We start from the raw sequence: 22,129 nt of genomic DNA on the forward strand, positions 1-22,129 counted from the left end.
TGTGACTCATCAAAGTGTGGATCACCTTATTTTTTCCCAGAAGCTGTAATTACACATCTCTTATTGCAGCTCAGAATTCATTAATAATCTGAAGCCACCTTTCACCAGTTCCATCGCTGATCCTTTGATATCAGTCTAATGGATGACACATTAAACCTGGTGGCTTGAACAACTGTACTGCGTGAAAGGGAAAGCAGCATTCACAGCAAATGGCCCACAAGAAGCCAAAGACCAATAGTTCACATTGTGAGGAGCAACTGAAATATTAATGTGCATCATTAATACATTATTGCTACATGCATCATTGGCTATGGCGCATGTAGCTCATTGCCTAAAGATGTCAGGGCTTGTGCATCTCAGTCCATTCACTGCAGATCTCTAATTAGAAACAAATGGTGACTTTGGACACAGTGGCCGTCTCCACTGATCCACAACAGAGGCGGAAACATTCTGCATTGTTTGATCACTGCCTGAATGCTGCTGCTATTTACGGCTGAGGAGAAGACGGGGTTAACAGTTCATTTGGACTTCAGCAGTGCAATCAGCTGTGATGATGGAGGAGGGAGGGGAGGAGAGTGGGGAGAAAGTGTGTGGGGGATGTGCTGAAACTGGCACACAGCGCTGAAGGCTGCCATCACCACTGTAATCAGTTTAGATTAGAGAGACTTCAGCCGAGATGGCTGCGTCCTCACAGAGCAGAGATGTGCTAGACTGAGACTGAAACAGTAACAATGAAATAGGGATTTATTGGAAAAGAAATTATATAAAAAGTTTAATTGTTTTAAAGTATAATTAAGTATATGCATAACTTACAAAGTACTTCTTTTTTTTTTAGCGAGAGTTGAATGAGAACCCTTATTTCTTTCCATCAATGTAAAGATATAGCTAGAAGCTAATTACCCTGGTTAGCACAAAGACTATAAACAGGGGGAAACAGCTAGCTTTGCTCTGTCGAAAGGTACCAAAATAGCGTACCAGTCTTTTTTGGGTAAGAAAAAGTTATATTTCTCATTTCCCTTCAGGTTAAATTGTAATCACTTTAGTGACTTTGGTCAACATCAACATTAGACATTGTTAACATAAGCATATTGTCATTGTGAACATGTTAGCCGACTGATGTTAGCATACAGCTGCTAGCATGGCTGTGCACCCTCTCTGGCGTTAACACACACTCTTAACCAGCTAATATTGAGGATCCAATGAAACAAGAGTGACATAACATCCTCCTGAAATCCTCAAGAGCTTGACCCTTTGTAAAGCGAAGACTAATCCAGAGGTCAACATGTTAATCCAGTCCTTTGGGTGCCATTGAGTATTAAGAATCTGTTACTCATTCACCATGTTTATCTTGTTAACTGAGCATAAACATTTAAATATAAGGGCGAGTCCCTTTTTCATTATTGCTACATTAAACAAATCTCCTTATCATTATTTTGGTTTCATCTCCTCACTTAAGTGGAGCTGTCAGTGACCCCTATAATCAAACCCATTATGTATTCCTTTTAAAGTTAATAAGCTGTTAATGCATGGTGCATAATGGAGAGTGTAAGAGAGGGAAAACAATGCAGAGAGCCAGAGTGAGGACCAGTGAGAGCCCCCTCGGTCTGGTCTGCCGGGCTGTCAGGCTTCATGTGGCCTGTTTGTGACGATGCAATGTGACAGCAATGGAGACAGTGTGCTGGGGGCCATGTCCTTGATGATGAACTCATCCACTACAATCATCACTCTATCCCCCCCACCCCCCCAGTCTGAGTGCATACACACATTTACACGTGTGCACACAAAACAACACACAGTCCTCCACCGACACACACACGCCACATCCCCCAGCCCCTGCAGCACTCGCCGACCTACATCTGGTGTTGGATAGTGCAGGGGCTAAGGTTGGCCCAGGCCAGCCTGCCAGCCCCCAGCAGACAGTGGGGAGTGCTTATGTAGCGTGTGACGTGTGTGAATGGAGGAGTACGCTTGCTCTGCTCTTTCTGTAGAAATTAAAACGCCCCCAGCTTTTTAAGGTACATACAAATCTGTACACTTTGTCACGTGAACACACACGTGAAGATGGTGCGCAGGCACTCATACATGCGCGTAGATATAAGAATAGACCCTTTTAATTGCTGCTGCAGATCAGGTTTGATAACATCTTGTCCCCTGTTCATCCAGCTGCATGCTCTATAAGTTAATGATGCAGCCGCTCAGGTCAGCCATGTAAAGAAAGTGGACTCTGCTGCTGCCGAGGGGAGCTTGTTAGTCTGATTATATCTGGTGGTACCTCTGCAGGAAGATGCAGGCAGACTTAAGGACTACTCAGTAACAGAGGAAGTACTCAGAACCTTTACTCAAGGGAAACAACTACAATAGAATCAATTACTAATATGAAAATATAAATTAAATTGTCTCATATTACAGAAGACATGGGTCTGCTGTGTATTTCATTAGATTCTTTCGCCTGCACTTATCTAACAGGTGTGCTTTGCCTTCTCATCATACTGCCATCTCTACTGAAATCTAACAAATTTTGTATTTTATACCTAAAGACTGGAAAAAAACACAATAATCATCCTCTTTACTTTCCGCTCCTGAACTATATCAAGTGACAAAACTCACAAATGAGCAGTTTCAGTAGAAATAAACACTCAGTGACTCTGCTCCTGGGGGTTAGTGATGCTCACCACACCATCCTATGTGCGTGGAAACTAATTACCCTCCTCACTTACATCATTAGAATACAGATTGCATAACTTCCACCAGCTGGACAAGTAGACACACACACACACACACACACGCACCCTCGTCCCTGCAGGTTCATGTTGTTGTGAAGTGGTCTGAACACTCACCCAGAGCTGGATCTCATACCAGAACATTCTGTATTAATGATTTTAAATGGATTACAGCCAATGATGATGTGTCATGCTAACAGGGTGTACAGAATATTTAAATAATAGCTAAGATTAAACACACAGGCAAATTGCCGGATATTCTGCACACTGAAGGTAGACTGATTGAGAACAGTCTTGGAATAATGCCATTTCCCCCCCAGAAACATCTGGAATGATTTCACACATGGTCTAAAGTGGTTTAAATTAGTCAGACTGCACAAAGGAAAATTAAAGATAGAAAGGGACTGAATCAGTTAATCACGATTTAACTTAAAGTAATAATCTCGAAGTTCTCCGTTTCGTTCTCTTTGGCGGCACCCTATGGTGATAAAAGGCATTTGCGGGCGCATACGTCCCAGATGACCAGACGTCTACAGCTGGCTCCATTTGGTAAGGTTGTAACTCTTGATTTTCCTCGCTGATGGTCAATTTCCTTTTTAGACTGTTTGCCTTCACCTGAGCATCAAATTAGTTTCTTTTTCTTTGGATTTTCACTTATTGTTGAAGTTGTATCTGTAGTCATCGATCTTTTCTTTGTTTGTTCAGCCATAGTAGATTACATAGTAGATTACAACATTTGCAGAGAGCAGAAAAGCAGTCGCTTAGCTCCGCCTACCCTCTCTGGCAGACCAACCACTGCTGGGTGATGGAAAACGCGTCACTAACTGGGCGCTGCTTGTGATTTTATCTGCGAATGTCCCACAGACACCCAGTCCATAATAATACTTAATACTGTAAATGCAAAGGCTTTCATCAGTGGGCCATTGTGTTACCTCATTCGGTGATAGATAGTGACTTAACAGACATTTATTTAAATGAAAATCTTCAAGATTATACCTTTAAATTAATTATTTTTAAAGTGACTCCACTGATTCTTCACATCAAAGTTTGATGACAGAACTCTTGGGGAGTACGACTGCTGAAGGGAAATAGTTGTATAAAACATTTTGTGCCTCCAGAGGAAGCCAGGCAAGTCTGATAGCTAGCCTCAGTTGCCATCACCTGAGGCACTGTTGCTTTGTATAAAGATATATATTATGTTTACACAGTCTCTGGTTGGAACAGGACAAATGTGGATGTTAGAAAAATGTGAGCTCCATGACGTTGGTAGCCTGCACCTCATCTCTGAGGCTAGCAGCTCAAGGCTACATTAGCTGCTACTAGCATAACGGACCCCAATCTCTGACTGAATGGTTGGCGGTATTGCTGCATTGTGGGTAATTTGGATATCAGATTTTGACAGGGAAGAAAATACTGTATTTATATATATATTAAATACTGTAGTGTATACTCTTGCATCAGTTGTGACTGTGTATCACAAGTGTACACACGTTACATGCTAAAGTGCTTTTTTAAGTCATTTAAAGTTTAGCAGACAGCTGTCATAGCAGCAGCCTCAAAGAACTGTTTTAAGTTGATGCAGTTTTAATGACTACATTATGCATCATTCTTCACATCTGAGTGACTCCCATGCTTTCTAAAAGATGAAATTAAAACAAGAACTCTAAAAAGAGCATTTTGAGGAAACTTTCCACATCCGTGATTCAACACCTGTTTACCCTCGAACGTCTCACCATTTCCACATCACCTGATCCTCATTTCCCCTATTTTCAAAATGTTCTCCTCACTTACATCTGTCTTCTGCAAGATTGTTTTCTAGTCATCATTATGCTCCAGTCATCCTGTCATCATGCACAACTGTTTTGACCAGCTGATCTGCCAACCTACCTTTCCCTAGTGGATCTCTGGCTGCCTCAATGTTGCTGAATCACACAAGCTGCATGCTTGTGTTCTTGTGTGTCCACAGGCCGTTACAAATATAAGCCTTGAAATTGTGTATTCCATTTCCCTGAAGCCATTACACTGAACTTAGTGGTTTGGCTAAAAATGTGCTTTTATTATGAAACCTACAGAAGCCAGGTGAGCTTGCATTCAAGATTTAAACTAGTATATAATTATGTGTCATCATATTTGATATTCTAGAGTTATTTGATTATAAAGTTTCACAGTACATCTGCACATCAGTAGTTACAATCATCAAAGATTAAACTACAATAAGAGAAAGGACATACTGATATAAAGTGATTGAGTCTGTGGAATCATCTTAAAGGATGATCTTGGTACTCATCAAAATGTGTTTTTGTACAACAAAGCACATCCATATGTGTATTAATGTATAAACAGTATTTGTATGCCTAATTCATTTGTATTGATCATCCCAATTCATGATCATCCTGATAATAATAACTTGTCCATCCATCCATCTATACCGTTTATCCTGTTCAGGGTCTCGGGCGAGCTGGAGCCTATCCCAGCTCCCAGTCATTGGGTGAGAGGCGGGGTACACCCTGGACTGATCTCCAGTCAATCACAGGGACGACACATATAGACAGACAACCTTTCATGCTCACATTCACACCGACGGGCAATTTAGAATCCCCAAATAACCTACAGAGCATGTCTTTGTACTGTGGGAGGAAGCCGGAAAGAACCCACGCATGCACTGGGAGAACATGCAATGAACTTATCCAGAGCGTTTAATTTTCTAATCATGATCTGGGAGAAAATCCTGTATCGCCTGTATGTGTATTCTGTATAAGTAGATGTGTATGCATGTGTGTAGCTCTATGTACTGTATAAAATGATGTATTTCTATAGTACATTAGTACATGCATTTACATATAATGTATGCATCGCTCCGTCTTTTATTCAAAGTCTGCACAGCGTAGGTTGTTCATAAATGTTCTCATTTTTATACTGTGAGAAAGGTAGGCGTAATGAGCTCTGGCTGCAGCCTACATCATCACAGTCATTGCTCAAATCTGGTTATTGTCATTAACTCAATCATTTGTGTGCCAAGTTCAATGCTGCTTTCATATTGTACATATAGTACTCCACTTTTCTAACCTACAACATACAACATTATGAAAACTTAAACCTTGACAGTCGGAGTGGTCATTCATAATGCTGCAACATCCTGAGAAACTTGCTTTCCAAGGCCACTTTGAGGATGCTGTTCACTCAGGAAAGCAGGGCTGTTCTGCAGAGGCAGTACAGAGGGAAGAGAGCCTTTCTCTGTTCTGCTTAAGGCAAAGTAAGTCTGACTCTGCAACACTTCAGTCCTGTACTATTACATGTCACGGGCTGTCAAAAGCAGCAGAGGCATAAATCCTCTCCCCTGCTGTCTGTGTTCAAAGTAGAACGCTCAAAACTGAGAAAGACGGCCGATTCTGCAGTTATCTGCCCACCCACACACTATCAAACAGACTGAAATACAACCACACTCATCAGAAAATCACAAATCACTGCCATGGATTTGTAATCTAAAAGCTGCAAGGACCAGTCTACACGCTTCAGTTAGTCCCCATAAGCTTCATGTTTGCCTCTTTAGTGCCTCAGTGTCTGTGAAAACCTCATCCATCAACCTCTGAAAGTATTAAAAGAGCTTCCCTGAACCTGTTTTTTATTCTCCCATTAGACCGTGAAACATTATTTTTTACTCAAAGCGGATAAGAGCAGAGGACTGTTAGTGCTGTAGTCTATTTGTCCTCCTGATTTTTGAGTGTTTGGTGACTGGTGGGTGGTGAAAAACCTGCCTCACACTGATTTTCCTCGGTTCCTTCAGTAATAAATGCTGTCTAAGTGGGCAGTCAGTCAGCGGGAGAGGCTCTCAGGTCCCGGTGACTCACCTGACAGCCTCCGTGGATCACCCTCCTCGTCAAAGCCCACTCACAGCCGTCTAAAGTGGCCATGTTTCCACAGCATTTCTCATATGATTGTGTGGATTATGCAATTTATTTAAGAGCACTTCGTCTCTGAGCTGTAGATAGCTTGCAGCATGATAGCTTTCAGCAGACAGCTCAGCTTTATTTCCTGGCAGAATAAGAACACGTCACATCCAACAAGAAATAATCTGGCATTTTTCAGATTTGCATGAGGGTTTAGGGAGGAACAAAAATGACAGTGCTGATTATTATGCTGTTTTGTTAGAGGAGTTACAGGCTGGTTTAAGGTACACAAAATACTTTGCTGCACTTTTTGCAGCTTAAACTCTTGATCTTTAATTAAAATATTCTTACAAAATGAGTGTCAGAGATGTTCACAAGCATCGATAATCAAGTATTACTTAAGTTTTGAGTGCAACAGCCTATGATTGAAATCTGATCATCCTTCATCAACCTTTTTGACCCCTTAAAGTAAAGCTATTTCCAGTAGGAGAAAGTAACTTGTTGAGGTGTCTGTTTTAGTTATTTGTTACTTTACAGATTTAAATTCAGATTCATTAAAACCATTAAATCAGCGTATACACCATTATACATTAAACTTCCCAAAACCATATAAAGTAGTTTGAAATAGCTCCACCTGGACAACACGTTGCACTATAATTCTGCTGATGTGAGGGTGTTAGTAATAATAATATGTTATTACACAGCCTTATTGAATACTTGATTCTGATTGGTCATTTGCTATGGATGGAGTTCTAAGCTCAGATGCTGAAGGACGATTTAAATTAACATTTTGTTTCAAATTAAGTCAGTAAGTCGCCGTGTAATAAGCGGGATAATGTATAGGGAGCGGGTCATTGTTGTGAAATGAACCTGTTCAGGTGATGGACTCGGGCATCACCCAGTCAGGGTTCATTTCATAACAATGACCGGCTCACTAAACATTATCCCATACATAACAGTAACTAACATATTGAATGAGGCCATTGTGCATGATCTTATTGAATGTCTTTATTGTTTCTAGTGCTTTACATTATAATAAATACTATATTTTATTTATTTGTCTGCTGATTCAACTCCTTGCAGCTCTGACGACACACATTTCCTCTTTTTGATCACAAAGTTAAATCGGATTTGAGTAACTTTTGATACTATGCGTTACATACTATGCGTCGGACTACGCGTGACATTAATGCACACTGGACTTATATTGTCTATACACTGCATTATTTTTAAATTAATACTGTAAGGTCTTTGCACTGTTCAATATCCTGCACACCTGTACAGTTTTTAATCACAACTGTACATATTTTGTACTATTTGTATTATACGTATTCCTTTTTATATTTTTATTCTTATTCCTATTTTTTATCTTATTCTATTTAAGTCTTTTGACTTAATTTTATTCTAGTTTTGTGTTAATTGTTCTGCACCAAAATCACCAAAACAAATTCCTTGTATGTGTAAACCTACTTGACAATAAACACCAATTCTGATTCTGATTCTGATTTAGGTGCCAATTCTTTTTTTCCTTTAACTGAAAAAAGATGAAAGTAGGGAGGATTATCAGAACGCAGCTTTGCTACTTTTAATTTGGTGAAATATCCAAATACTTGTTACTGAAGGCTATTTCTACCTGCATCTCCTTCTCACATGTGGCATGTGCAGCGGTGGATAGGAACTAACTACATGCACTCACTGTACTGTGGGCGAGCTAAGTTCAATTTTAAAGTACTTTACATAAATATTTCCCCTTTCTTCTTTACATGTCTAATTCACTACATTTTCAGGAGAATTATTGTACTTATTGTTTTAATTATACAGCTATAGATTTTTCATTTTTTTCATGAAACACACATGATATTTATCAAACTTATACATTGTTAAAGTGTTTCCCAGTATTTTGGGATTGTGACTACTAATAGAACAAGATCTGCTTTAGAGTTCCTGTCCAGTGTCAGACGTCTCTTAATCCCTCTAAACCTCTAACATAGGTTCATTTCAATAACAGTTTAAAGGTAAATCGAACACTGAGTTGTATGTACGGCAGTTAACTCCACCTCAACCAGCTGCAGCAGTCAAACACTACCTCTTACACATATCAACAATAGTATAATAATCATGTGCCATACTTTTCTCCTCCACATTTAGTAATTGTTGACACCTAGAGCAGTTGAACCTAAGTTACTGTCTCCCTCAGACTGTTTTCTTTCAATGACTAAAGAGGCAAATTATGCTTATCCTCGATCATCTCACACCCTCAGATTTAAACCACTGACCCAGCTTGCCTAGTCCCACTTAATCTGATCAGTAGCTTGATAGTTGGCTGTATGGGGTATTTGGCATCACCTAGTGACAGAGAGAGGAATATTAGCTTCACATACATGAATTATCATATATGATAAAAGAGTCTATCAAAGGAAACAATCTTGCTTTGGTCTTACAACGTTTTATTGCCAAAAAGGTTTTTTTCCTTCATTTATTTCACCATAAAAGTCTTCAAATGTTCTTTTTTGGTTTTTATTTACATTTTGATGAAGTGCTAAGCAAACATGAAGTCATAAATTACAACATGTACCACTGGTAAAGTTACATAACACGAATGGATCCTTAATACAATGCAAAAAAACAAAGTACTGAAGACGCCTGCTGAATAAATGATAAACAGTGCACAATAAAAAATACGCAAATATGATACTTTCGGTAAATGTATCAGCAAAAACTGACAAAGTAACTATTGAAATGGCATCGACCAACATATGGTAGCTGTCTCTGTCGTTTCACTGGTGCACTGGTGGTCTACTGATAATAACACACAGACACACAGATCAGTATTTTGATCATTTACAGTTGTAGTAGAGTTTATGCCCAAATATGCTTTTTTTTCACACCAGAGCTGTGATTTGACCTCAACTCTGTCTGTTTCCACATTCCTCATCATGTCTGTACACCATTACACACACACACACACACACACACACACACGCACACACACGCACACACACGCACACACAAACACATTCTCTACTCCAAGGGTTCAAGAGGCACTACGTTTATCTCCAGCAGTCCAGTCTTCCCAGCAGTCTAAGGTCTCCCTGGTCCAGTGTACCTGCATGACAATGTTTTAAGTCTAGGTGTAGTAGATGATCTCTGGTATCTGCCCGTCCTCCACTGAAGTACCGTTGTTATTTCCAGGTGAGCTAAAAAAGAAAAACGTCGTCTTGGTCCCCGTCACTGTTTCCTGGGTCACCTTCTTCAATCCTTTGGTGCCATAATGGGAGTCTGGGCCCTGAGGGGACAGTTAAAATGCGGGGGAAAGATTAATCCAAATCTGGGTTAAACAGATCTCGTTCATTCATGAAATTAAGGACATATATTTAAAAGACAGTCTGAACTGACCTTTAAGGTGGCACATGCAGTGTAGCTGACATTAGGTAGGATCTCCACAGGCTCTTTGAACATCACTCTGAAAGTGCTGGCTGTGCCGTCGCAGCTGAAACCTGTGTCGTTCTGCCCCAGTGTGATGCGTTTGTCGCTCTCTAAGATCTGCAAGAAATGATAATGTCGTAAATGAGAGCACGACAGGGCGCAGAGGAAAATTGTACTTCATTGAACTTAAACAGGGCACTTTGCACTTGTGATTTTCTGTTAAACTGTGGCACAGTTACTGTTGTTGCAGTTCTCTGTAAGAAGAGCCCATTTACACTTTCAGGGACAAATCCACTCGATAAAAGGTAGTCAGGTAATCAGTGGCTTGTTTTTTCTCAACTGTAAAAGCTCTCTTCATCTTTAGAAATAAGCCAAAATTAAATGCAACAGCTTCACACACTTCAAACTCTTTGATGTAGTACAAGTTAGTCGTTGGAAGTGCAGGAAACTTCTAACTAACAAGGAATCACAGCATGCAGGATTCAGGGGTGGAAAGTGGGTTCAGCAGAAAGTAGAGCTGGGTATTTCTTTGGTATCTACCACTACTATTAAAAACTGTTCAAGACCCCTCCAGTGAAAAAGTGTTTAACCTTGTAAACATCTCCATGTGGTGTTCTTCATGTGCTACAAGACATATCAGGGACAACATCAGCATCATCTCCATGGCTGGGCCTGTCTGCTTTTAAACTGCAGTGTACCAAGGACAGGCTGAACAACACGTTTTCAGATTGGCAGGTTTGAGACGTCACAAACCTAAGGAGCCAATCCCGTTAATGGACGGGGTGACGCTATGCATATCATTATGTGTAACCCATGGCAACCACTTTGGTGATGCATGAGCCAGCTGTAACCGTCACCGGAATTTTTGCAAACTCACTACTGACTACTAACGTTAACATTACTACTAGTTTCAAGCTAGCTAGGTTTCAACAAGTTGCCACTAAATGATGGCAGAGACGTGTTCTGTTTTCGCGATGGAGGGGGGCGGTTGGAAATGTGCATAGTGGGCGGGGACTATGCAGATTCAGGAATTTTTAATGAGGGAGAAGGAGGAGATGCTTTTGGAGGATTTTTACAATATAATTAAATGTATTTTGCAGAAAAAATATATCAGACACAATTTATTATTTCAAGCAGAACATTTTAGACGTCTTTAAACATGACTGGAGCTGGTCTTTAACAATATCGAGTCCTACCAAACTTGGAAACTCACAACCCTTTATCGCAAACACACAGATGATATAAGCAGTGTTAAAGAGTTTTCCATTGACATAATTAATAGTTGAAGTTACCTGTATGTTGACTTGATAGTCAGTGGGTCCATGTATTGAACCATACAAGCCAAAACCCACTATAGATATTCTTTTGTTAACATTGAATCTGGAGAGGGAGAAAAAACACACAGAGAGAAAACATGAACAAAATGCAACAACAGTTCAGTTTTCTCAGAATAACGTCGAACCAGCGATGTTTGTCATCTCACCTGATTCTGTCGCTGGTACCACTGTACCCCCATCGACTCTCAACCTGCTGGAATCTATTAATGCTGCACTCCTCCCCCCTGAGGCAGCAGCGGGGCCTGTCAATGTAGTCGACCCGTGGTTTGGGGTTTACTGTAAAGTGTAAAAACAGATTTACCACCTCCCGATCGAACAATATTCCAGACTGGGCAGGCCCTGTGGCACAAGAAAGAATATCAAGCTGGTTTCTGTGGTTTGGAGTTGTATGGAAACATCAGGAACATGACGAACATGTTTAGTTATGACTGAATAGGTCAATAAAGTATTGAAAACAAAGTACCATTGAAGCATGAGAAACAAGTTTTATCTTGATATGCTTACCTGCTGCAAACTCCTCAACAGTCATGAGCGGGAAGCGGATGAGTGGGAGAGCTTTCCCCAGAACCTTCTGTTTGTTCTCCGAGGTCGGGGGAAGCTGTTGTCTGTAACACTCAGCCTCTGCCCAGCGTACCACCGCCCCAAACAGACGGTTCTCCCTGATGCTGAGTGTGTCTCTTTGTAGCACTGCACATAAGGTATCTATACATACAAACACAGATTATTCATCTTTTTTCATCCAAACAAGCTGCTGAAAATGAGATATGATGTTAAAAAAACTCACATACCGAGGTCAATGTCAGTAAAGCCCTCTGCGTTTATTGCATCAGCAGTGCTTTTGTCTATAGTGTCTAAGCAGAGACTGGCGAGTTGAGGCTCATCGAATAACCTCGCCTGTAATAAAAGCACAAAAGAAGCAACATAAGCATCTTTTAGAGGTGCACCAGAGGAGAAATGCTGGATCTCTAAAAAGAACGGCCTTCTTTTTATTAAATATTGTGCAAGATGAACCGAAAGCAGTTCGGTGGAAAAAAATAAAAACACCCGAGTTGGGAAACCCTGAATATATTCTCACAAATTAGACATTTTGGAGAAATCAAACTTCACAAAATGTTCAAATTAAATAAGCAGGAAAGCAGTGACACAGATAGATAAGAGTACCAACTGGGAATGTATCTTTTGTTTTCTCTCGGTTGCTTTAGATGGTTTATAGACGACTGCTCTTTCTGTTGCTGAGTTTGACAAGGGAAAAAAAGGCTTTTTGATCAGAAAGCAGCTGAACATGCAGCTTGAAGAAGCAGCCAGCAGCAGATCAAAAAAAGCTGATCTAAATCAAACGGCAGCATAAACCAAAAATAGAACAGCTAATGTCGTGAAAACTAACCCATCGATGCCTAGATGATGAGTCGGTGTTGACAGGGTGAAAAACAAATGGTTTTATCCCCCACTGCAATGCAGAATTATTATGACATTATTTCATATACTGCACAGAAGGACCCTTTAAAAAAATCAGATCAAGCTGTTATTGAAACCATCTATTCCTGCCCTGCTTTAAAATGATCTTATTTTGCTGCCTTGTTCTCAGACAGTGAATTCACCTAAAATACTGTGAAAATACTTTCTTCTGAGGATATCTGGCCAAGCAATGAGTTATGTTCTGTGCTAAAATTATAGATAATTGGATGTATTTCCAGTGGAGTTAAATAGCATTTATTTTGTGCTGCTCAAAGTAAAAAATATTAGCCTTAGAACTTAAAAAAGCCACTTGTTTTTCCCAAAAAAGGCTGTCCTGGTTGCTCTGGATAATCACCAGAAAAAGATTTCAACAGTTTTCATATGGACTATTTCTTCGGTAGAAAGAATGTCCACTGAAATCTGATCACAGCTAGGATGTGCATTATCCCGACCACCATTTCTGGAAATACATTTTTCAAATCTTTGAGCACCAAATATTAAGAATCGTAGAGACACGTAACTAAAAACCTCAGACCATGACAACTAAAGGTATTAAGATGTGTCGATGTGCCCCTTGGGCTAACCACAAAATAATTGTGACATATGACATGGCAAACCAAATGTGCTGTTAAAGCATCAGGTCTCTAACCTGAGTGAGGAGCATGAACGCATTGTCAGCTCTGAGGTGCTTGGTGAGGAACTCCACACAGTGACCCTCCAGAGCAGGGACGGCGTACTTCTTAGCCGTGTACAGAGTCGTCATCACAGTCTCTGGACCAATGTGGACCTCGTCAGAATACAGGAACCTGTACAGAGGAACAATGTGTGTGGTTAGGTATTTATGTTGTTATCTGCAGTATAATTCAGAATAGTTTAGCCAACACATGTAGATTAACGAGTCTTAAAAAAAATGGACTAAATTTGATGTCCTTTAAATGCACTTAGGCTGGGTTTCAAACCTCAGGACTTTTTTGTACCAACTGAAATCTGTCAGTCCCACTGAGCATCAAACAGTGTCTGAAAGCTGGGGTCTTATGTCTGGCCACAGTCTGATCTACTTACTCTCATATCAGACAGTAGTTTATAAATATCATATTTTCTTTCCAGGGAGACAAGTTGGACTATTTGCTTTTATAGATTATTACAATTTCTGTGCACAAGATCTTTGACTTTTGGTTAAGCTCTGCTTCAAATAAACAACAGACCATCTTTTCTTGTACTCCAGGATCAATTTGTGCTATCATATTTACTGGGTTGTAATGTGTTTAAAAAAAATAAAGTTATTATAGATAGATTATATAGAATTAGTTATACAAAATCAAAAGGTTTAGTTATACAAAATCAAAAGGTTTGACACTAATCCAGGTGTTACTGTAAAATATATTGACCAACAAAAGATCTTACTAGCTCGTCTAAGCCCTTATTCAGGCTTATTAAATGACTTATTACGTAATCTGAAAATTCCTTCTCGATTAAAATAGGAATTGTGTCATCTGGGAATTAAAAGAAAATAGAAAAAAAAACAAAAAAACATATTTTGTCAAAGTGCCAAAAGTATCGTCTTCAAATAGGCTTGTTTTGACATAATCTCTATCACTATCAACTTTGTAAAACCTCAAAATTAAGAAGTTGGAATCAACGAAAATGCGTTTAAGCTTGACTTTAAAAACAAACTGATTATAAAGATAGTTACAGATTAGTTTTACGTTTAGGAGCGACTAATCCATTAATGAACCCATTGTTTCAGCTCCACAGTACACAATACTTAGCTACTGCTTTGCGTCTGGGACCGACTTTAAGGATCTGAGGGTTATAATATTAAATGTTCATTCTGTTAGTTATTATGCTGTTATTGATGGTTTCAAGGGTGCAGTGCAATGATTAAAAAACATTCTCCTACAAGAGGGACTTGATGTTGCAGGAGCGAATGCATAGTGATCACCTGTCCTACCTGAGCAAGGAAAGGAAGGCTGCAGGCTCCACATCAGGCAGCTCTATTTCAGTCGAGGTTGTGGCCATGCCTCCGTTGAACATAGCATCAAAGACGGCACTGCCCGCGGCCAGCACAAATTTATGGGCCGGTATCCTCTGGGCCTGTCTGCCCTTCCCCACTATGAACCTGACGTCGCTGAGCAGCTCGTTGTTGAAGAGGAAGGCGAAGCGCTCCTTCAGGGAGCTCTTCGTCGCCTGCCAGTTGTACATGGGCTCCCGGTGAAGGCCGAGGACGGGCGGGGAGGCGGACCGGGCAGGACCGGAGGCTGGCACGTTGGAGAGCCCTGCTGCGGCTCCAGACTGAGCCGAGTTGGATGCTGCCTCCTGACCGTCATGGTTTGACGCCAAGCCGCCGCCGACACTCCCGCCGCTCCCGGTCGCCATAACGACACGCTCCTATTATGTAATCTACCTCTAGTGAAGGAGCGTTATCGACACACCAACATGTACCGACCGTGCCTTACGTGATTGTATTTATTTACGTGGTATCCATCGCTGCAGACGCCATCACTCTTTGATGTTTAGCTAGTTACTTGCTAGCTTGCGTATCTCCAGCAATGACGCATGCGCACACATCCTTCAAAACAATTTTTTTCTCTAAACTTTATTGATAAATTTAAAAGGGTGAAACAAACAATAGTAAATCATCTTGGATAGTGCTAAAAAGTGAGGAGAAAAAGAGAAAAAAGATCAACATAAATGAAATTAATATTCAGAACAAAGAACGGATAAATGAATAGAAAAAAATAGTTACAAAACAGATATAAACAAAGAATATATCAGTTCAACTAATCTAGTAAAGATGTACTGAAAAATGTTTATGATTTCATAATAAGAAACCACCTTTAAAATCTGAAGAAAAAAGTTTTACAAAATGTTTTTAAACTATAACGATCTTATTCTTTGAAAAGTGGGGGAAAGTCATGTAAACTCATTGTAAGAGTCAACTTATAAATAAGCATTTACAATATTTGATAATAATAATAATTAAATGCTATGAATTTACAAACAAATATATTAAGAACTGATTTGTTTGAATTTATTTTGTGTTCCATATTGCTTTGTATAAGGGACATGACAAACTTACTCTTTCTGCTGCTCTTTCCAATCATCCGCTAGATGTCAGACTCTGCACTTTGACTAAAAATAGGTAAACAACCCTTCAGAAAGATTTACGGATTAAAAACACAATCAGCAAGTAGATCCTTCACAGTGAGTCTTAAAAGTTCTCTCTCTCTCTCTCTCTCTCTCTCTCTCTCTCTCTGTGTGTGTGTGTGTGTGTGTGTGTGTGTGTGTGTGTGTGTGTGTGTGTGTGAGTGAGAGAGAGAGAGAGAGAGAGAAAGAGTGACAGTAGGAGGCAGAGAGGTGGGCTACAGTAGGTAGGAAGAGAAAGCGAGAGAGACCAAACGAACAAGACAGAACATGCATGCAGCGACGGTGCAAGAAGTTAATTCCGGTCATTATATAACAAGTGACATCCTTAACATGAGAGTTTTCCTCGGCTGAATTTTTCAATTCTCGCACAGGATAAATCGCTCAAGCCTGGTCCACAATGAGCGCGTCTGCGGGGACGGGAGTATTTGTGCTCTCCTTGATGTCAATCCCTACCTGCTACTTATTCAACTCCCTCATATACAGCGACAGGTGAGTGAAAATATGCCTACTACTACTCTTAACTTGTGCTGTTACATCTTATTTTTCGGCTACTGAAAAAGTTGCACCTAACAGTGGAGTAGCATCAGTTGAAAATTGTTTCAATTTCTACTCTGTTCTGTTCTACTCTGCATTTAGTGCTGAAGCTTTCGTCTTTGCTGGTTGCACAACAGTCCTCATCATTTGCATTTCAGCACGTTTTATGCTCAGGAAGAAGGCTCCAGTAGATCCTCTTTTCTATGGTATTATAAAACACTAATGCACGTTTCTGTCTTAAAATAAAATGTAGTTGAGTTAAGTGTAAAATACTGATAAATTGTGCATTATGTTTACATAATGTCCTTCTGGGCTTGGCACTGAGCTAACTGAAAGTTTTTACTGTTGCGTAAATGTATCACCCCATGGAGACAAATGTATGTATGCTTATATCTGTAGTGTATGCAGTGTACGCATTCCTCAGTGTGGTGAATCTCATCATCGGGTTGGAGCAGGACAACATCATTGATGGATTTGTGACGTTTTACCTCAAAGAGGCAAGTGTTGTGTTGTGAGTCCTGTTTGTGAGCTGTCTTTAAGTGCCTGCACAGATTTGTACTGACAAATGTAATATGTTTCAGGCAGATCCACACATCAATACAGCATATGGGCACATGATCTCCTACTGGGATGGCTGTGTGCACTATCTCATGTATCTGGTCATGATTGCTGCTATCACATGGGGGTAAGAGCTCTATCTATCTATCTATCTATCTATCTATCTTTGTCTGTGGATGTATACCGTATTCACCTGATTTGACAATAGTAGGGTATGTTGTTTTCACAGGGACAGCTACAGGGCCATTGGACTCTACTGGGTGGGATCTTTTCTCATGCGTGCCATAGTCTACATTCTTGGGAATGCTGTGGGTAAGTACACTAAAAATAATGAGATGCTTTTAGATAGCTTGTGTAGGATAGGCTGTGTAACCCATTTGCACATACCTTTCCCATACAATGATCCAAACATTGCAGATTTTTGGAGACTAGCATTACACACACAAAGCCTACTCTAAATACAGCTACTTTTAGGGGGTGTCTTTCACACAGTATGATATAACCTTGCTCTGTTTGATTCCAGGTAAATATGGGACCCAAGTTAGTTCTCTCTTCCTTCTCCACATGCTGTATATCTCAGTGTCTGTCTGGGCCTGCTTTCGCATCTTCAGCCAGCCCTCCACACGGGATGTTCAGCTGACAGTAAGTCAGGATCAAAAATGACAGATTTTACAATAAATATTGTTTTGTTTTGTAACTTTTGTAGACTGTTATGAATGAGGGAATGTAACATGTAGTTTCAAGTATAAGAAAGTGAGGTAAATTATATGAGGAACTTATACCGCAACATTCACACACATCCTCTAAAAAGGAGAAATGCCAAAGAAGACGTTGGAGTTGATGAAGTTAGCTGGAAATGAACGACAGGTTCTTTACTTTATTTCAGGGAATTGCACATTATACACTTTTTTTAAATTTATGATCAACAATATATTTCACACCATCCATCTTGTAAAACATTGGTTTTATTTCCAGTCCCTTACAGTACAACTATTGACTGTCGTGGCCATAATCAATCCAAGCTTTATATGTTGTATTTTGGGTGCCAGTAAGAAGCAGTGCAAAGTCTGAACTGCCAGAAACTACAAGTTCAACTCCAGGCTCCATGTCTTTGTGCCATACTTCTTACTGTTATACCAGCATGTAGTTAAGTAGAACCCTGTTGAACATTGTATTGTTGCTTTCTCTCAGAGCATCCGGGACGCTGAAAGGAAAAGTTTACTCCACAGACCTCTGGACTTACTTTTTATCATCTACCTCATTCCTGCTTTTGCTTTCTGTGTCTTCAGAGGTCTGGTAAGAAACCCTTAGATTATCAATAAACACATGGTGGTAGAACAGATGCTGGATGTAGAGCTTCTGTATTTCACACAGTTTGTGTTTTAGATTGTTCTGGATTGTTCCAGCAAATGGTGTCAGGACTACACACGACAGTATGAGCCGTACCTTAAAGACCCTGCAGCCTATCCTAAAATACAGGTAGGTCAACAAAGGTCCAAACGCCAAACAGTCAACCTATGAATGTCATTAAAACAAATCTCTGAGCAGTATATTGTATCCATGTTTTTCAGATGTTGGTATACATGCTGTACTCTGGACCATATTACATCAGTGCTCTCTATGGGCTGATGGTTCCAGGTTGTGAATGGATGCCAGATCTGACCCTAGTGCACTCTGGAGCGCTGGCACAGGTGAGTCCTATGAGTTACTCCTTTTCTATGCTGGTGACCAATAAGGATAACTAAGTCTTTGCAGTCAAAGATTCTTCACCACCAAACAATGTTTCACATCGTTCAGGTTGAAGGGGAAAGTATTCAGACTGCACCTTAAAAAGTGCAATGAGAGTTATTATCTGTAAAGTACAGTTCAGTACAATAATTTCATTTGATACAATACAATACAATATGCAATATACAACTTGATACGATACAAAAAATACAATGCGACACAACACAACAAGATACGATATAATACAATACGATAAGACACGACACAACAAGATACAATACACTTTTATTGTCCCTTTGGGGACATTTTTCTTGGACTTTTTTTTTAACATTGTTTTTATTGAGCATTTCACATATAAGGAAATGAAATAAACATAAACTACAGTTTAGATAGACGTTGGTAGGGGACCATGTCAATAAAAACAACCGATCAAGAAGCAACAATGAGCTCACATGTATATCTAAGTCACAACATATATACACAGTCATGCATGCCATTTGAATACAAGTAGCGTCCTATAAATATACATAGGAGCAATTTATAAACTATAGGAGGGTTGCAGTGTCGGTATAAACAGAAAAGTAATAATAATAATAATAATAATAATAATAGTAAAATAGGTGATAATAATACAATAAATAAATGCATAAATAAAAGAAGAAAAAAATCGTAAGTAGCACATACTTATCATAACCACACAGTAAAACACAACAATAAGTGACAACAGGGGTGTCTGTGGCTCAGTAGTAGAGTCGGCCGTCTTTCAATCGGAAGGTCGGAGCTCCCTCAGGCTACATGTCGAAGTGTCCTTGGGCAAGACACTGAACCCCAAATCGCTCCCGGTGGCATAGCCAACGGTGTAAGAATGTGATAACTGATTGACACTTAACGTAGCAGCCTCTGCCATCAGTGTATGAATGTGTGTGTAAATGGGTGAATGTGACATGTAGTGTAAAAACAGCTTTGAGTGGTCGCAAAGTCTAGAAAAGCACTATATAAGTACAGTTCATTTACCATTTACCAACAGATGAGGACACTATAAATCTATTACACCACCCCTGAAGCCTCAACAAAATACAATCAAAATTGACTTTACATTTAGTTACTATAGGGATATGTCTGCCTGAGTGTGATATCTCAAACTCTGCGTGCAGAATATGAGATATGTGACAATGTTGGACAATATTGCCTGTGATTGCATTAGAACAGACTGCACATATATTTACCAGAGGGACCAGTTTTCATTTCTGCCCCTACGATCATGGCGTTCTGTAACACACGAGCAAGCTTAGTTTTAACTCTTTAACTCAAATCTGACTGCTCTCTAAAACAGCTTGTTGGATTCAAAACATAATACTCTGATAAACCTTGTACACCTTTAGTCTGTGTAAAAAGTATATTCCTACTAAGCTTTACTTACTTACTATAAAGCAGAGCACAATCTTTCAACACTGGCCTTCTAGTAAGGTGTTGTCTGGTTAAACATCAAGGTACCTGTAGGATACGAGGTGTAATGCAGGGTTCATGTTAGGAACAGTTCTGTGTGAAATCTTTTCCCGCATGATGATACAATCATTCCAGGTAGATTAGGCAAATTAGGCTGTGCAGCTAGGGTCACATTGGTCTCAGTTTAAGATCTTTCGTGCCGTCAAACACCAGTGGCTCTGTATGAACTGTAATGAGTGGTGGGAGCAGCTTGTGCACCAACTACAATTTAAAAAATACAAAGCAGCCATTGTGTTCAAGCTGCAGGCCAGCGTGTCACTCATCGGCAGGATAAGGGCAGAAGCTGACATCAGACTGAGAGGAATGGTGGTATTCACTTGAATGTCAGCTGTTCTGCAAGGCTATAAATAGACAAGCTGATGCTCTGACAGCCGGGTTGCTATGAGACACGCTGTGTGTGTGATTTCAGTAACTTTCTATGAAACAACAACTGTCTGAAGTCTGTTGAAAAAATTTGAGAATGAGTGGCAGCATCAGAGATGTCTGTTAAATAAATAATCCACCTTAAAACTATCATTATTTTTTATTTGAATAATTACCCAGTATGAACTCCAGTCAATCTTTATGGAAAATTTAAGAATTTTTTTTTAATGTGAATATACTAACAATGAATCACTTTTTTTTACAGGCCCAGTTCGCTCACATCGGTGCATCTCTGCACACACGGACACCATTCTCCTACAGAGTGCCTGCTGACAGACAACCTGTCTTCTTGCTGGTCAATGTCCTGTATGCTCTGGTGTCTCAAGCTCTCTGCTACCGCTGCTGCACCAGGCCTGCCTTCTTCCTCAGACCAACACCAGATAAGAAGACAGAATGACAGAGCGCCAGGGATGACAAGGATGCTTGAATAAATGCTGAAGTACTTGCATAGAACTGTGTTTGCAGTTATTAGCTGTTTATATTCTTAGAGAGGGAGCCGCCACCTGTAACCTTAATGACGGCACAGTGGAGGTATTGGAAACGTGACAAAATACTCCATTGACCGAGTTTATGTCTCCTTTCATTTATGTTTTGCTGCTTATCTTTAAAATGTGAACTTAAAAAGAGGACATTTAAAAAGCACATGTATCAGAGCGCAGATATTTGTTTTGGGTTTTGTGTAGGGCATTCAAACTACTTGACAATACTTATTTTTTGTTATAAAAATTGTGTTCTTGTTGACGCTGACTGTTTCTGGGCAGTGCCTTTTTGCTTATGGGTTTGCAAATAAATCAATTATTCAACGTGTCTGCGTGTTTCAAAATATACAGTGTTATTCATACAATAGATAGATATTTTACAATTTAAGTGTACTTGGTTAAAAAAAAGTCCTGTCATACTCAGAGTTACTTACAGAGTAAGGTTTAATACAGTTCCCACAGATACATTTTCAATTTCAAAATAATTTTGATTTTGTTGAGAATATAACTATAGATATTGAACATTAATACTTGTAATTAACATTGTTGGCACCAAAGGAAACTTTACTGGAACTGGCCATTGTACTTTTTGTGATTTAGAAGATTAAACTATTTTTCATTTACTGTACATATATACTGTATATATTAGTCAGTTAGAATTGATTGACTCACATAAGTGCGCTTTTATATTTTATGTAAAGTTGTTCATTAAATATGTAAAGACCAAAAAGTAAAGGAAACTTTGACATTTTAGATACATTTAGTTTAGTTTTAATGGACTTCCAGAGAGGTTTTATCTCCTGGCTTGTGTGTTTCTAATGTATTTATTTAAGTGTCCTGTCACACGTACTTTTAGACATATTGACATATTGAAACAAATAAAATGTCTCTAAATACTCTCTAATAATCGGGAAATAATCTGTATTTTT

At 39.5% G+C, this 22,129-nt stretch overlaps 2 protein-coding genes across 4 annotated transcripts; one reads left to right on the top strand and one right to left on the bottom strand.

Moving 5' to 3' along the window:
- Nucleotides 1-9,043: 9,043 nt before the first annotated feature.
- Nucleotides 9,044-15,367, bottom strand: LOC138588195 (BTB/POZ domain-containing protein 1-like). 2 transcript variants are annotated; one of them, XM_069658140.1, is made up of 8 exons: nucleotides 14,777-15,367; nucleotides 13,475-13,631; nucleotides 12,159-12,264; nucleotides 11,875-12,072; nucleotides 11,517-11,646; nucleotides 11,326-11,413; nucleotides 10,004-10,150; nucleotides 9,044-9,893 (listed from the first exon to the last, which is right to left on the bottom strand). In XM_069658140.1, the coding sequence occupies exons 1-8, from the start codon at nucleotides 15,199-15,201 to the stop codon at nucleotides 9,735-9,737; spliced, it is 1,410 nt and encodes a 469-aa protein (XP_069514241.1). In that variant the 5' UTR covers nucleotides 15,202-15,367; the 3' UTR covers nucleotides 9,044-9,734. The 2 variants fall into 2 exon arrangements, with proteins under 2 accessions (XP_069514241.1, XP_069514232.1); XM_069658131.1 differs by having other exon boundaries at nucleotides 11,517-11,709.
- Nucleotides 15,067-21,528, top strand: LOC138588206 (transmembrane 6 superfamily member 1-like). 2 transcript variants are annotated; one of them, XM_069658153.1, is made up of 11 exons: nucleotides 15,067-15,153; nucleotides 16,344-16,461; nucleotides 16,609-16,712; nucleotides 16,906-17,007; nucleotides 17,092-17,191; nucleotides 17,294-17,376; nucleotides 17,588-17,706; nucleotides 18,256-18,360; nucleotides 18,451-18,543; nucleotides 18,636-18,755; nucleotides 20,927-21,528. In XM_069658153.1, exons 2-11 carry the CDS (start codon nucleotides 16,370-16,372, stop codon nucleotides 21,116-21,118), a joined length of 1,110 nt encoding a protein of 369 aa, XP_069514254.1. In that variant the 5' UTR covers nucleotides 15,067-15,153; nucleotides 16,344-16,369; the 3' UTR covers nucleotides 21,119-21,528. The 2 variants fall into 2 exon arrangements, with proteins under 2 accessions (XP_069514254.1, XP_069514263.1); XM_069658162.1 differs by lacking the exons at nucleotides 15,067-15,153; nucleotides 16,344-16,461; nucleotides 16,609-16,712 and having other exon boundaries at nucleotides 16,775-17,003.
- The last annotated feature ends 601 nt before the right edge of the window (nucleotides 21,529-22,129 follow it).

Source organism: Semicossyphus pulcher, unplaced genomic scaffold (assembly GCF_022749685.1).
Source record: "Semicossyphus pulcher isolate SPU_LCO1_2020_fin unplaced genomic scaffold, fSemPul1.0.p SCAF_1, whole genome shotgun sequence".
Lineage (NCBI taxonomy): Eukaryota > Metazoa > Chordata > Actinopteri > Labriformes > Labridae > Semicossyphus > Semicossyphus pulcher.

What these genes read in the sequence shown, in the direction of transcription:
- LOC138588195 (XM_069658131.1), bottom strand. Translation starts at nt 15,201, where the DNA reads ATGGCGACCGGGAGCGGCGGGAGTGTCGGCGGCGGCTTGGCGTCAAAC. An exon ending in GCCTTCCTTTCCTTGCTCAG is followed by an intron (nt 13,632 to 14,776) that starts GTAGGACAGGTG and finishes TCCTCTGTACAG; the next exon opens with GTTCCTGTATTCTGACGAGG. An exon ending in TGTTGAGGAGTTTGCAGCAG is followed by an intron (nt 11,710 to 11,874) that starts GTAAGCATATCA and finishes CTTGTGCCACAG; the next exon opens with GGCCTGCCCAGTCTGGAATA.
- LOC138588206 (XM_069658153.1), top strand. Translation starts at nt 16,370, where the DNA reads ATGAGCGCGTCTGCGGGGACGGGAGTATTTGTGCTCTCCTTGATGTCA. An exon ending in AGTAGATCCTCTTTTCTATG is followed by an intron (nt 16,713 to 16,905) that starts GTATTATAAAAC and finishes TTATATCTGTAG; the next exon opens with TGTATGCAGTGTACGCATTC. An exon ending in ATTGCTGCTATCACATGGGG is followed by an intron (nt 17,192 to 17,293) that starts GTAAGAGCTCTA and finishes TTGTTTTCACAG; the next exon opens with GGACAGCTACAGGGCCATTG.